Below are 17,755 nucleotides of genomic sequence, written 5' to 3'. Positions count from 1 at the left end.
TGATAGTATCATAACATTGGTATTACACAGTGATAGTATCAAATCATTAGTATTACGCAGTGATAGTATCATAACATTAGTATTACACAGTGATAGTATCATAACATTAGTATTACACAGTGATAGTATCATAACATTGGTATTACACAGTGATAGTATCATAACATTAGTATTACACAGTGATAGTATCATAACATTGGTATTACACAGTGATAGTATCATAACATTAGTATTACACAGTGATAGTAGCATAACATTGGTATTACACAGTGATAGTATCATAACATTAGTATTACACAGTGATAGTATCATAACATTAGTATTACACAGTGATAGTATCATATCACCAGTATTACACAGTGATAGTACCATAACATTAGTATTACACAGTGATAGTATCATAACATTGGTATTACACAGTGATAGTATCATAACATTAGTATTACACAGTGATAGTATCATAACATTAATATTACACAGTGATAGTATCATAACATTAGTATTACACAGTGATAGTATCATAACATTAGTATTACACAGTGATAGTATCATAACATTAATATTACACAGTGATAGTATCATAACATTAGTATTACACAGTGATAGTATCATAACATTGGTATTACACAGTGATAGTATCAAATCATTAGTATTACACAGTGATAGTATCATAACATTAGTATTACACAGTGATAGTATCATAACATTAGTATTACACAGTGATAGTATCATAACATTGGTATTACACAGTGATAGTGTCATAACATTAGTATTACACAGTGATAGTATCATAACATTAGTATTGCACAGTGATAGTATCATAACATTGGTATTACACAGTGATAGTATCATAACATTAATATTACACAGTGATAGTATCATAACATTAGTATTACACAGTGATAGTATCATAACATTGGTATTACACAGTGATAGTATCATATTATTAGTATTACACAGTGATAGTATCATAACATTGGTATTACACAGTGATAGTATCATAACATTAGTATTACATAGTGATAGTATCATAACATTAGTATTACACAGTGATAGTATCATAACATTAGTATTACACAGTGATAGTATCATAACATTAGTATTACACAGTGATAGTATCATAACATTAGTATTACACAGTGATAGTATCATAACATTGGTATTACACAGTGATAGTATCATATTATTAGTATTACACAGTGATAGTATCATAACATTGGTATTACACAGTGATAGTATCATAACATTGGTATTACACAGTGATAGTATCATAACATTAGTATTACACAGTGATAGTATCATAACATTGGTATTACTCAGTGATAGTATCATAACATTAGTATTGCACAGGGATAATACCATATCATTGGTATTACAGAGTGATAGTATCATATTAAAAGATCAACATAAACATAACTAACTGAATGCCCAGCGTTTTACAAAGAATAAAAAAAGATTTGCACACACAAAATTAATGTTTTAAAAGTAAAATAGTAAAAAAATTAACTTATAATATTAAAAATGAACAATATTAAAACAATTTTTTTAATATAATTCACTATTCCAAATTTTATATAAAGTGTTTGTTTATTTCTGTGTAAGCCCAGCCAATGCATAATTCAAGTATTTGAAAGCTTGAGGCATAGCTAAAACAGATTGTTGAATAATAATTCTCTCTTCTTATGCCACATATTCCTTCGAGACTTGAAAACAGCTAATAAACAGTGGCAGGTACCTGGTTGCCATTGGCTGAGTTTCTTTACCCGATGAATTTGTGTAACTTAAGCTAGTCAAAATATATATGTATACTGTTTTTTATCTGTAGTTTTTTATTTATATATTTCATTTATTTGCAATACATGTAACAGTGTGGCCAACTCATTCATTTCTTATCATTATTGACTGTGTTGATTACACATATCACAACCTATTCTACCCGAACAAAACTCGCAAATCATGTACATACAAAAATGGCACAAAGAGTTGCTTTCTTTCTCAAAATGATGCATCATTCTACTAGCCTTGCTTACCGTTTCTGCCTGACAAGCCACGATCAAACTTGCCAGTAGTAATAAAAGAAACTGTATCTTCAGCTGTGCCATGCCATAGAGGGCTGTGTTCTACTTGGCGTTCCGTTTTACCTAGTCGCTTAGCCACATCCTTCCGCAATATTATGTAGTGCTGGTAGAGTGTTGGATTTTGAACACGTTTTATCTGGGAGAATATATCAAGTTAGCAAAAGCACATACACTAGTATTAGTGGATTTGTACAAACAATCGAACCAGCTGTGAAAAGCATAGAGGTGAACAAAACTTCCGGTCTAACTTCACCTCTCTGAGTTATGAAGCAAAATGTTGTTTTAAAATTGCAGAAGTTAGCGAGAGATGGAAAACCCAGTTTTGGAGGCTTAAAAAGCACAAGAAGTCACCACATCAGAATTGTTGAGAAAATGAGTTGGTCCCGAGAATGAATGGGTTTTGCTACATGGTAAATAAACGCAGAAGAGAATAGCTTTTAATATAAAATAAAATTGTGTAACCATTGTAGACTGAGGAGTCGTCTGCAAATCAGAAAGGCGCCACTAAAAAACCTGATCTTTACTTGCAAAAGTGAGGGATCTTAAACACCAATAAAGTAAAAATAATACCTCTCAATATAATAACAGTAATACCTCTCAATATAATAACAGTAGTACCTCTCAATATAATAACAGTAATACCTCTCAATATAACAACAGTAATACTTCTCAATATAATAACAGTAATACTTCTCAATATAATAGCAGTAATACCTCTCAATATAATAACGGTAATACTTCTCAATATAATAACAGTAATATCTCTCAATATAATAACAATAATACCTCTCAATATAATAACAGTAATATCTCTCAATAAAATAACAGTAATATAACTCAATATAATAACAGTAATATATCTCGATATAATAGCAGTAATATCTCTCAATATAATAAGAGTAATACCTCTCAATATAATAACAGTAATACCTCTCAATATAACAACAGTAATACTTCTCAATATAATAACAGTAATACTTCTCAATATAATAACAGTAATACCTCTCAATATAATAACGGTAATACTTCTCAATATAATAACAGTAATATCTCTCAATATAATAACAATAATACCTCTCAATATAATAACAGTAATATCTCTCAATAAAATAACAGTAATATAACTCAATATAATAACAGTAATATATCTCGATATAATAGCAGTAATATCTCTCAATATAATAAGAGTAATACCACTCAATATAATAACAGTAATACCTCTCAATATAATAGCAGTAATACCTCTCAATGTAACAACAGTAATACCTCTCAATATAATAAGAGTAATATCTCTCAATATAATAACAGTATTATATCTCAATATAATAACAGTAATATATCTCAATATAATAGCAGTAATATCTCTCAATATAATAACAATAATACCTCTCAATATAATAAGAGAAATATCTCTCGATATAATAGCAGTAATACCTCTCAATATAACAACAGTAATACCTCTCAATATAATAAGAGTAATATCTCTCAATATAATAACAGTATTATATCTCAATATAATAACAGTAATATATCTCAATATAATAGCAGTAATACCTCTCAATATAACAACAATAATATCTCTCAATATAATAACAGTAATACCTCTCAATATAATAAGAGTAATATCTCTCAATATAATAACAGTAATATATCTCAATATAATAACAGTAATACCTCCCAATATAATAACAGTAGTACCTCTCAATATAATAAGAGTAATATCTCTCAATATAATAACAGTAATATATCTCAATATAACAACAGTAATATATCTCAATATAACAACAGTAATACATCTCAATATTATAACAGTAATACCTCTCAATATAATAGCAGTAATACCTCTCAATGTAACAACAGTAATACCTCTCAATATAATAACAGTAATACCTCTCAATATAATAAGAGTAATATCTCCCAATATAATAACAGTAATACCTCTCAATATAACAACATTAATACTTCTCAATATAATAAGAGTAATATCTCTCAATATAATAGCAGTATTATATCTCAATATAATAACAGTAATATATCTCAATATAATAACAGTAATATATCTCAATATAATAACAGTAATACCACTCAATATAATAACAGTAATACCTTTCAAGATACTAACAGTAATACCTCTCAATATAATAACAGCTGTATTTCTCAACAAAACAAAAGTATTAGAGAAACAAACCTCTAACACTGCATTGCCGCCGGCTCCAAGAGTAGCCATGAAGTTTTTTTCTACTTCCTGGTATTCAGGAGTGCCAGGAACCAGATTTTCCTCGCTGTAGGTATCCAAGGGAGTTGCCCAGTGTGATGGCATTTCCAAACCTGCAAGTAGTAACTACATTATATATGCAGCCCTTTTACAAAAAATAACAAGGAAACATGTTTTAACAAGGAAAAGTAGACATGATGATGGTCAAATGTTTTTTTATGGTCAGAAGTTCACAAACTCGCAGTCTAATATACCTTGTGGCTTGCTGAGGTCTTTTCTAGCGATCTTAAACTTTTCAAAGTGAAGAATGCCTTCCATTTTACTGAGGTCCAATGTCGCTTCTCCAATGTTTGTTTGATATTTGAAGACAGCCTGAGGGTTCTTGATATACGTCTCTTCTAATGCCTGCATTGTTAAATAATATTACTGATCTTGTGAAACTCTGTATTCCTGTGGGACTGCATTAAAATATGGCAAACAACTACATGAACTCCATTATGCAGCTGATCTCTACCCACAAAGTATGAGAACAGATGCAACAGACGCCAAAGTGCCTCTAAAGGTTGAAGAGCAAATAAAAGCTGGCTATTACCTATAGTTTCAATCAAAGCATGTGTTTGATGTATCGTAAACTGTGCTTGTGAGCAAGACATTCACTCACCTTGTTTGTAACATTATCAAAATTGACCCACTCTGCGGATGAATCTTCATACTTCCATTGGATAGCACGTGCTATCAAGACTTCGTCCTTCTTGTCGTGTATCTTCTTCTCAATCCACTTCAACTCTCTAACTATGAAATCACTCATCATAATGAGTTGTCTGTTGAGACCCACCATCTTTATGTTGCACAGGCGTTTGTCAACTACAAGCTTCACATTCAACTTCCTCGCTTCTGTCTGTAATCTTTCCAGCTGAAAGAACAGTTTAACTATTATAAATACAATTCTATTTGCCTTCTAGCACCCAGCGACCACTTCTTTACTCTTCTTCTGTTCGTCAAGCACTGTTAACCAAAACATCAAAAAGCATAAAAATATAGATACACAAATACACTTACACACGCACATATGTACATACATATATATAGATACACATATATATGCCATATACATACTAAAGGCATATATACTATAAGGCATATATATATATATATATATATATACATTATATATACAGTATATATACATATTTGGGCGTGTTCATAAATAATAATTTGACATTTAGAGTTATTTGATGCCAACTACCCATGCACATTTACTCCCATTATAAAATTCTTTGAATTAATTGATGCAGTACTTTCTTGGCTTTTAGATAATATACAATTTACTGCTTTCAAAATAGTAGTTCTGGAGCTATGATGTGCAACATGCGTAAATGATAGGACATCACAAAATGTCCCATCATTTACGCATGTTGTATACAATTTTTTTTTCGGTACACTTATTAAGTATGTCAAAATAACAAAGGCACCGAAACGCTGATTGCCGAAAATACTTTCACAACACCTAAAAGTGACATGATGACAGATTTCTCTCAGTTCAGCAATTCTCATGTGTAAAACGGTAATATTCTTCCTTAAAACTAGTAGCAAAGTTGAAGTTGCGATCCTTTAATACAAAAGGTCCAGTGGTCCGACCACCTCTCTTACGCTGCTAACAAAAATTCCCTTCACAACGAAAAAAGCATTGTTTGGGTTTTCTTGCCGACTTAAGTTGAAAAAGTTTTAAACAGGTCCGCTAAAAGTAATAGGGAAAGCAAAGACAGAAAGTGATAAGTGATAAAACTTAAGCAATAAAAAATTAAAATTCAGTAAAATAGTTAAAAATATATACTAAAACTTAGCATTAAGTGTGTCTGTTTAGTAAGCTGAACTTATTTGAAGTGAATTCAAAGTTTTTGTTATACGTACGTCTGTCTTAATGGTAAGAACTTTTTACGGTACGTAGTACTGCTCATAGCGCATTGTAATGCTACATTTTACAGATCATAGCCAATAAATTCACTAAATATAATAAAGTTAGTGTAGGTAACTATAGTTACTAAAGTTAACATACTGTTTGGTTACTAATTTTTAATATGTACAGCATTTCAATAAAATTTTGACGACTTTTACCAGGGTATGTTTGTATTATTATATAATTACTATGGTTTCTGTATCCCTTCATACGATTTTTTCACATTACCATGCCAACCCTGGAACAGATCAAAATCGTATCTTGAGGGTGCGTTGTACATACTAAGACACAATATATATCTACTATATAAATGGCAATCGTTGTCTGTGTATCTGTGTATGTGTCCGCCTTATAAAGTGCCGTACCTTTTGGACTATTAGCCGCTACTAGGTATCTAGGGCGCATTAACGGGAGTCTACGATTAGTACACGCCTCTATTCATCGTTTTTACACAAAAATCACGCCATCTCTGGTTAGCGCGCCTCTTTACGGTGCCCAACGACACTGGTGCGTTTGAAACAGCAAAGTTGCTGCCGTGTTAAAAAGCACCGTCCTGAGTTCTGCGGCCTATACAAAGGTGCCTATACAGCTAAACAATTGTAGTAATCATTTAAAAAAATAAATTAATGATTAGTTATTTACATGTGATTACTATTTACTGCTAACGTCTACCGAGAAGGTCACGCAAACGTTGGTTTTATGCGGTCACTGGAAAAAACGCAGTTCTCACCTACTAAATTTCTACATAAAAAAGGTAAGTACTTCTTTTTCAATGTTGTATTGTCTATGAATTGCCACACTTCCACTACATAACCCTTTCACTTGCGTCCATGTACAAATTTAGCTATCGGCCTACTGCCAGCCTTTTGCCAATATTGCTTAATATGTATACAATATTTTTTCAATTTCAAACTCCATCTAGAACGTTTGTTTTGGTTATATATTTCATTTTCCCAACATTTTAACAAGCACTGCTATACAAGAAATTTGTTGTATCTATACTTTGTGCATTGATAAAGCGGTGTGAAGCTACAAGCAAAACAATCCTCTACAATGTTCCTTATTCTTACAAAATCATTACTTTCATCGCCATCAGAGTCAGTGCTGCTATCGCTATTTTAATTATTTGTGTAATCACAAAAATCTGAATCGGCTATAATTTCATCAACATAAGTAGTTATTTGTTTTCTAATTCGGACACCTTTGATGAACTTACACAAAAATGTTCGTTTTTAAGTTGGAAATCCCCAAACAAAGATTAAAATATTAAACTTTATATAATTTTATAGAGAAATCTTAAGACAACACTGTCACTACCATAGAAGTCCTAAAGATCGTTGGCTATGCTATCAACGAATAATAAAATTTAGTTACTAGCCATTGCTGGGAAAGTCGCAAAAATGTGTCAACGGCAGTCTACCATAGAAAACGCATAAATGATTCTACTTTGGTGAAAGGGTTGCAAACGTTGGATTTGCCACTGTTTGTGATAGTAAACATGTTCATTTCCTTCTGAGTTACTTTTGCCTTTTTTCCAGGTACGAGTACTACAGAACTACAGCTACTACAGAACTTGCATGGGCACTGCTACTGCATTTTACCTACTAAATTTCTACATCGAAAAGGTTAGTACGTTTTATTCAATGTTGTATCGCCTATGAATTGCCACACCTCAACTACTTAATAACGTTGGATTTGCCACTGTGATAGTTAGACAAGCTCATTTCCTTCAGCAGCTGAGTTACTAATTTTTTTTCCAGCTACGAGTAGGCCTACTGTAACTTACTACTACAGAACTTGCACGAGTACTCCGAGGCTGCGATAGGCGATGGGGAAAAGAAAGAGAGCAGCCGGTATCGACTTACTGTCACCCTGCTTTAGCCATGACCAGCTGTACGTCGCCTGCTAAAAAGTAGGCACAAGCCGAAAACTGTTTGTTCATACACCCAACAGAAAAACAAAAAATGTTGTCTATCCGCAAGTGATGCGTTGAACAAACATTGTGTTATTGTTATGTCATGCTATGTTCTTCATGTTCTGCTATACCCCATGCAGCATTTTCTAACATATTTTTCAGTATATATATATATTTTCATGCATTCATTATCCTTATTGTATCTCATAAAAAGGCTATCATGTTGGCGTTATGTTTTGTAATTGTAAGGTGCTAATGCTGTATCTGCCTTGACATTATACTGTCTGTGCTGAAATACATATAAATTTTATCGATACAACCTCATTACTGTTTGTATATACCATGCCTAAACACAGGCTAAAGATGAAAAACTGGTGAGCTATGATTAGTGTTTTAATCATGTAGTCTCTATTCAATAAATGCTGGCGATAGCAAAAATATTTTGTATAACTTTTTAGAAGATGCAAAACTTCTCAATACTGACAGTTTGAAGAACTTCAGTTTACCTAGCAATGTCAATTTCCTTATCAGTTTTCTGTACACAAATAGGGCAATGCCATTTTGAGTGGTTGGAGACTGATGCATTTTAGACTAGCTGTAAAACGTATTGCAGATTTCCATTGTTCTCCCAACATTATTGACATATACATGTATGACTGCATATGTGTATGCATAGTGTGATCGAGGCAAAAAATTTCAGTACACTGCATATTTGGAGTTGTTTTACAGTATGAAAAACAACTCTCAATAAACCTCTTGCTGTACATGAATCTGTTCCCGTGGACGGGTAATGCAGCTAATGGTTTGGGGCCATGGCGTCACTCAGGGATGCGCGGGAGACCTTTTTCGCCCCAAGTGCAGCAAAAGTATCCAGGTGCGGCTTTCCGGATGAATGTGTTTGCGAGTGTGAGGCGATTGATTGCGAAGCGATTGAGTGCTAGGCGATTGATTGCGAGTGCGAGGCGATTGGTTGCGAGTGCGAGGTGATTGGTTGTGAGTGTGAGGAGATTGGTTGCGAGTGCGAGGTGATCGATTGCAAGGTGAGTTCGAGGCAATTGATTGCGAGGCGATCGATTGCGAGGCGGGCCGATTGATTGTGAGTGCGAAGCGATCGATTGCGAGGCCAGTGCAAGAGCGCAATTGTCAACTGCTCGGCGGGTAAAAAGTGGTCAGCCAAGGCGGGGCTTGGCGGTAGAAGTACGTGATCTTCAACAGCAAATATAGACGGGTATGGACGAACGCATGAATCTAGACACATGAATCTAGAATATTTACTAGATTTTACACGCATCTATCTGTAAAACACATTGCAGATTTCAATTATTCTCCCCAACATTATTGACATGTAATATGTGTATGCATATTCAGGGCAACAATTTCAGTAGACAATTTACATAATAATACATCAAGGCAACAGTTTCAGTAGACTGCATATTTGGAGTTGTTATACAGTATGAAAGACAACTCTCAATAAACCTTATGCTGTGGGTGAATCTGCTCCTGTAGGTGGGTAATGCAGCTAGTATATATATAATAGAAATCCCCCTGTCATACAGCCCACGACCAAACTAATAATGAAAAAAAGAAAAAGTACTGTTAGTTGTTGAAAAAGTAGTTACAAAAGGTCAGAATTCTAAAAATTATATATACAGTCAAACATGGATAACTCGAACTTCAAGGGACCGAGCAAAAGTGTTCGAATTATCAGAGCATTCAAGTTATCAGAGCACTGTCACAAGTCCATATATTTACTTATTTATTAGTAGATACATGTACATATACAAACTATAATATAAATCAAAAGCACAAATGGCTTGTTTCAAATTAAATGCTGCTAATGTAAAGTTTAAAACGTTTTCATGAAAAAGTATAGAGATTTTTCTATCACTTGAGATTGGTTTGTTGTTTGAGGTGATGTTATTGCCAGGACGTTTTTCAGATTGACATTGGCAAAACTTGATCGTTGTTGAAATGCTCAAAAGAAAAGACATTTTTTTCTTTTGGGGTTTTACCCACGATCAATTTTGCCGTTTTTTCTTGAAGTTTATGCAGATTACCTTACTTTACCTGGGATTCGTTAAGAGCAACACTCCGAGGCAGTTCAATTAGAAGTTTTACGAGGTTTTATGGTACATTCTATATCACTCACGCTTTTTTAATAGATACTTATTGAATGTACACACGTATTCTGTGTTTAGGTCAAACGATGAATAGTTTTTTGTAGCTCAGACAACGTATACGTTTAATTACAACATTTTTAAGACGTTTTAAACATTCAACATTCCGACGTTGATTCAACACGGAATCAACGTCGGAAAACTATTCATCACGGGCTAGCCGAGTCACGCACTCAAGGATTTTCGCCACGCACATACAAAACAACACGCGATTTTTGTTTTGTATGTGCGTGGCGAAAATTCTTGCGCGCGTGACCCGGCTAGCCCGTGCTATTCATCGTATCGCAGTATAAATCAAATTTCACCAAACTTTTAGAAAAGTCGTTGACAAAAATATTTTGCCGATGGTGGTAATAACGACGCTTATGAATTACGAAAAGATTAAGTTTACCTCTATGGCTTTGAATAAAGTGATTTTCTAAAGAGAAAACAACTGTTTCGGTAGCTGTTGGGCAAAAAAACAGTTCGAATTAACAGTGTTGAGTTCGAGTTATCTATAGCAATTTATCATTACGTGGGAACGGACCAAAGGAAATGTTCGAATTAACCATGTGTTCGAGCTATCCGTGGACGAGTTATCCATGTTTGACTGTATATATATACATGTATATGTATATATATACATGTATATGTATATATATATATATACATGTATATATATATATATATATATATATATATATATATATATATATATATATATATATATATATATATATATATATATATATATATATATATATGTATATTAGGTATAAAATTTATTCATGTAAAATCTTTGATACAAAACAACTTCATTACTATTAGTTTCATGTCTGTTACGCAGACAATCATCAGATAAAATTGTTTTGGTCCGACTGAGTTATATGAGAGGTGTAATTACTATAACGACTGATAGCTATGTAATTGCATTTCGTAGTGTGTATTTAGCAGAATGTCGGCATGTGGAAGCTAGCTCGTTATCATCGGCCACATATCATCTTTCAGGCACCAGGACAAGCAATCTGCCACAGAGCTTAGTAACTACATCTGGCAGCTAAAAGGCCTGAACACACCGTATACAATTAAATGGAAAATCGTTCAACACGCAAGGCCATACGACTCAGCCACCAAGCGTTGTAACCTGTGCATATTAGAAAAGTACATCATCCTCACAAAACCAGAAATGAGCTCACTCAACAAGCGTAACGAGCTAGCTTCCACATGCCGACATTCTGCTAAATACACACTACGAAATGCAATTACATAGCTATCAGTCGTTATAGTAATTACACCTCTCATATAACTCAGTCGGACCAAAACAATTTTATCTGATGATTGTCTGCGTAACAGACATGAAACTAATAGTAATGAAGTTGTTTTGTATCTAAGGTTTTACATGAATAAATTTTATATTTAAGCTCTGATCACTCATTGAGCACTATTTGGCAGCTTTAACACACTACATTGGAATGTATATTAGGTATATAAAAATTCTGATTTTGAGAAATATATATATCAAGATATATATCTCTCAACGTTGTATATGTCCAGCTATAGTTATTAAATCTTGGACTTACGAATCTGTAAAGCAGAAGATTTGATCTCGGACCATCCCTTTCACCAGTTCAACGCCTTACCAATTCAGCCACACGAGCTTGATAGATTTGCTAGGTGATATATGTCGCCATATGGGAGCAAATACGCCACCTCTTTCGGTCACGACGCAAAGTGATGACATAACGCCAAAAAGAGTTGTTGCTCATATTAGTAAGCTTACTAAAATTATCCATTGGAAATGTACCAGGCTAATAGCAAGTGGCAAGCAACTATCATTACCTCTCATTGTTTATAAGCTGATTTTTAATACCCGGGCAATGCCAGGTAACACAACTAGTATATATACATGTATATATATAACTAGTATGAACACACTAGTTATATATAGCTAGTATATATATACTAGTTATATATACTATATATATGCTATATATACTATATATATACATATATACTAGTTATATATATACTAGTATATACATACTAGTTATATATAACTATACTAGTTATATATATAGATTATATAGATATTATATATGTAACTATATATATATATCTATATATAGATATATATATATATGTATATACATATATGTGTATATAAACTATATTAGGAACTGAAAACTTTTAAAACATTTTACGACTTATAATTTAATGGTTGTTACCATTCATCAGGTAAAATTAAAATGAACTGAAGCTCATATGACTGTATGTAAAAACACATCGAGTAGCTTAACGATAAAGGCCAGCTACATATAATACAACAATTTAATTGGTTCATGTCACAGCATTGCAAATCAAGTGCTTATTTGAATGTCTGCACTTTGACACAAGCTCGTTTCTTGAGTTTAAGCTTGCAAGCTCAAGTTTGTATAGAATGAAGTACTTCTCCCAAATACACAAATTACAGCGTTTACTGGCCTTATTGTAACTACTCGCTTGTTTTCGATACTCTCCACTTGATGTCGTACTGGATGGATCGATCTTTAAGCTGCCATATATAATTACTTAGTTTTGTTGAAGTTCATTTTGATGGATTGTTGAAGCTGCTACGATGGTTGTAATATCTTTTATTGAATGAGCCCTCTGTCAGGCCAACATACATGTATGTCTGTTTGGTAGCATTAGGTTTGTTGGTCATAACTGTAGCCTGATAGATGACAGAACTGGACGAACATGCATTTGGCAGTGGACATGTACTTTTATCTCGACAGTTGCATGTTGCTGTTGGCTTTTCGTTTGATAGCTGCGCTTTGTTGTTATTTGTAATAATCTGTATAATATTCTTCATGCAGCTATAGCTAGGTTTTAAATTGTTTCTATTAAATATCGAATAAAGTTTGTGATCTTTAGGAAATTCTTCACTCAGAGCTCTGGAGAAAAGCTTTCCTATATTGGTGGCAACATTTTTAGAGAAAGGGGGTTATACCAAAGTATATTTCTCCTGCGTTTGTTTCTGGTTTTATGCGATGTTGTATTCTCACTAAATGTCAGTTTATGATGGTATCCACTTCTATTAAGGGCTTCTTGATGTTCTTTCGTATTTTGTCTAAATATATCTTGATTTGATGATATTGCGGAGAGGCACAGGTTGACTGATGCTGGAATGTTTTTGATGATGGAGGGTGGATGGTTAGATCTTGTGTGCACGTATCTAGGCATATTATTGGGTCTTGCTGAAGGGTCTATATAATTCAATCTGTAGATCTAACAATATATCCAAAAAGTCAATGGTGCTTTTATTTGCATCTACAGATATTTTTAGCCCATATCGATGGAATAATGTGCACAGATTTTTCTTGAGCTTCTCAGTTTGTTTAGGAGTTGCTCTCACTACGCCAAGTCTATCATCTCGGTATAATCCAAAAGTCACTTTTGTGATTTGGTTTATCTGATGTAACATAAAGCAGCCAACCAGTTTGCATATTCTGCTCCATCATAGGGACCCATAGCCACATCGAAGCAGTCTGCATGTCCTGATTTCCCCCATGCTTCATGATCACTATATAGCAGGGTCTTTTTGGTGTGCAATATTATTCTGCGCTCATCAGATGTTATAGTCTCGTAGTTGGTAGCAAAGTCTAAAGCTAGAGATAGAAGGTCAATAGATATAGAGGGGTAGAACTCAACAACATCAAAAGATGGAAATCTACACTCTTTCTTATTAGGAATAGCATTGAACCATGTGATTACGTCATGCGTGTTCCTCCATTAATTTATGCTGATGGCGATATATATTTTAAAGTTTATGCGTTCGACTATGTTCTTACTTACGATGCCAAGTTCGTTCTTATTAGGGTTGATTAGGCGGCAAGATGGTTTAGATGCAAGGCTCGCCTTGTGGTCTTTTAAAGTGATAAAGGCATCGTTGGTCGCCAATGAGTCTATCCTGTCACTGATGTTAAGCGAATTAGCTATTTCTATTGATTCTCTCGTGATAGAGGATATAGTGGTGTTATCGACCTTGCTATAAGACTTGGTGATACTGTTTTTGAGAAGATCGTTGTAAGTTTTGGTATCCAGCTTGTAGTAGTTAGTTGTTTTGTCTGCAGGTACTAGGATGGTATTGACATTCTTTGCATATTGTTTAATGTCAGACTGCATCTTCCTTAAAAAATTACACTTTAATTACTTGAACTTGATGTGTTTGATTATGTTGAGTAGACGAGTCTCAAACTTGCTGGTTTCTGGAATCACTGGTGGCGTCTTTCTGGACTTAGAGCCGTAGGTTTCCTTATCTTCTGATGCTATGTTCGGGTTTAAATAGAAGAAGGCTTCCCATCTCATACGTCTACAAAACTGCTCAGTTTTCTCAATGAGTTTCCTGATATACTCGTCCTCTGATGGTATCGGAATGTTCTTATCTGAGTAGTCAAAGTTTACTTGTTCCATTGCTAGTGACCGCTAAAAGTGCTCAACTAAAAAGGAGCGTGTATACTGATGAAGAAGAAGGTTGCAGTTCACTAGAAGAGAGTGCTCAATATTAAAACTATATCAGGAAAGTGTATCAGGAAACTATTGTTGAAACTATATCAGGAAACTATATATTAAAAGTATATCAGGAAACTCATTGAGAAAAATGAGCAGTTTTGTAGACGTATGAGATGGAAAGCCTTAGGAGAGTTTAGGAGAGCAGAGTAGTCGCAGTTCTGCAACTAATGGAAACTCCTTCGAAATAAATTGAATGAAAACCATGTTTGTACCTTCAAAAAACTGTTCAAGTTAATGATGTTAACTACGAATTATCTAAAGCAATTTATCATTGCGTGGGAAAGAACCAAACAAATCCGTTCGAGTTAGCCATGTGTTCGAGCTATCCGAGGGCGAGTTATCCGAGTTTTACTGTATATATATATATATATAACTAGTATATATATACTAGTTTTAACCCTTTAGAACCCAACCATAAAACAAATGATAGGAAAAATACCTCCAACAGTTTCCTGTGCAAGGAGAACAACTAGAAATTCCATTGGATCTTTTTAAAAAATATGATTTTTAGGGTAGTTTCAACATGTTGCACATACGCAACATTGGACGGCAGATGAAATCAGACATGTAAAACTGCACACGAAACAATTTTTTCCAACAGAGATTCACAACAATTTTAAAGATAACTTATTATTTATACTATGAGACTTACACCACTATCACACCCAAAAATTAGTAAGTAGTATCCAAGACCAGCATTGGAAGATATGAGCTATATTTTGCATGCAAAATCTCGATAAAGTCATCGCTATATGTGATACTCTGTGAAACAGTTACGGCCCTCCGTGAAGCAAAGCCAAACATCACATTTCACACAAATTGTTGTTGTGAAAACTGACAAATGTCTTCGCCTTTGGTTGCCTCGACTACTACTACTAGCCATAGTTGTTCTGTATAACATGAATAAAAAACTGAGTGCAACAGTAGGCTCTACAATCATTGTATCAGCTCAAGCTACAAGTATCATGAGTAGCCTATGAGAAATACTATGATAAACCGCACCCCCACAGATACAGTAGTAAAAAATGATAGGTATATTGTTATAATTATAGTATCTGGTTGATTGGTAGGCCTGGTATAGTTGGTTGAGCTGTAGTAAGGTAGGCCTACATTGTAGTTTGTAAATAGCAATAAGGCCACCGGTATTACTGCTGAAGATCATAATTAGCCAGCAATTTATATTAGGCCAATTAGTAATGACAATAACTAACAATTACATGACCAAACTAATTATTCAAAAAAACACAATAACCAATGAAAAGTATCAACAGTGCCCACTGTAGCATATATGCTACACACCTCAATTGATACCTAAAAAGTTACCATGTTTGGATATTACCCACTTCCCAACACATCAAAATGAATCTGAAATATATTCTTTTCATAAAATAGTAAATGTATAAGCAAACTTACTTTCTTTTATGTAGAAATAAGAACAGAGAAATAACCAAGATACTAGTTGAACATTTTTAGGGCAGCCATTACAGGAAATGGAACTCACATGACCAAACTAGTCACATGATAGCGAATCTGCCATTTCATGTAGCTTATATGCAACATTGGGTATTGGTGATGACTTTAAAATTTATGATTTTTTTCTAAATTATAGGAACTATGACCAGTCAATGTACATGTAGCATATCCGCTAAGAGGGGTTATACAGGGAAATACTCGAAGTCAGTCTCGAGAGCAGACATTGTAACCATAAAACAAGCTTCAAAAACAGCAGCAAAAACACAACTGAGCTTGGTAAGCCCCTTTGGAACTTGAAAAATAACAGCATAAACTTCAAAAAGAATTGGAACATCCTAAAGCATGCATGTTCTTACAACAACAGATTTAAAAAATGCAACCTTCGCTTAGCAGAAATTTTCCCTATTATTGGCAGGCCAAAAGCATCTACACTCAATAAACATCAGAAATTACATCAACCTGTCCATACCCCAAAAATTACCTTCTCTCTTCTTTTAGAGCTAACCCCTCGGCAAGAGGCAGTACCATTAGCCAACCAAGCGGAACACCAGCCAATCAAAAAAAAGAGAGAGAACACCAGCCACCATGTTGAATTTTAGTAGCGGCCTGATGATTGACAAGAGAGGTGATGAAACTGACAGTAGCTGCAGAGATGAAATTATTTTCTATAACTAGTACTGTTTGTTCCAATTTCTTGTAGAACTCTTTTATTTTACTATTACTTTACTGTATTAACTTATTGTTTATAAAATACTGGAAACCTAGTTGCAATAATATATACATGTACATACAGTCTATATATAATTACATGTATGTTAAAGTGCATCGAAGCACATGCATGCCCCTTTTTTATGTTAATGCCAATTAACGGTATACAGAAAACCTCACCTGAGGTTCAGAAAGTTTGCTAATATTATCACGGTCCTCCATATATGTGGGCTTATCACGCCACATGATGGTAGAAAGGGCATTCCTTAGCTTTAGGTTGATATCCTCCTTGCATGACTCTATATCAGCATTGGTGTTACCATAGATCTCTAACTTTAGCTCACTTTTCAGGCTTGACTGAGCATCCATATGATGCGATACCCTCCGACCTTTAGGCTGCTGATATGGGTCTTGTTGTGCTGGGTAGTCACTGCTGGAGACTGTAGAAGACAATGAGGATAAGATAAGGATATAACATATAATGGAGCTGTATCTATAAACTAGTGATATGGAGGAGGTATCAGAGTATTAAAAAATATATAATGGAGTGATGCGGACCGTATCTTATGATATAGAGATTGCAACGTAATGATACAGTGTTATAATAGTGCTACAAATTATATAAAGGAGTAATACAGAGATTACAGTATAATGATAGTGTTAAAATAGTGCTATAAATGTTATAAAGGAGTGATACAGAGA

The 17,755-nt window shown here is 33.9% G+C and overlaps 1 protein-coding gene across 1 annotated transcript in view; it reads right to left on the bottom strand.

The window, feature by feature from the left end:
* The window catches only part of LOC137390813 (protein mono-ADP-ribosyltransferase PARP14-like), a 52,268-nt gene that overhangs the window by 6,170 nt on the left and 28,343 nt on the right, over positions 1 to 17,755 (bottom strand). The window contains exons 10-14 of the mRNA XM_068077129.1: positions 17,234 to 17,493; positions 4,955 to 5,206; positions 4,548 to 4,698; positions 4,267 to 4,406; positions 2,031 to 2,214 (exon numbers count right to left, since the gene is read on the bottom strand). Of these exons, the coding sequence (XP_067933230.1) occupies positions 2,031 to 2,214; positions 4,267 to 4,406; positions 4,548 to 4,698; positions 4,955 to 5,206; positions 17,234 to 17,493 (987 nt within the window). The remainder of the gene's footprint in view (positions 1 to 2,030; positions 2,215 to 4,266; positions 4,407 to 4,547; positions 4,699 to 4,954; positions 5,207 to 17,233; positions 17,494 to 17,755) is intronic.

This window comes from Watersipora subatra, chromosome 3, assembly GCF_963576615.1.
Source record: "Watersipora subatra chromosome 3, tzWatSuba1.1, whole genome shotgun sequence".
NCBI lineage: Eukaryota > Metazoa > Bryozoa > Gymnolaemata > Cheilostomatida > Watersiporidae > Watersipora > Watersipora subatra.
Note: the sequence above shows the minus strand (reverse complement) of the source record. Positions and strands in the feature narration are given on the sequence as shown.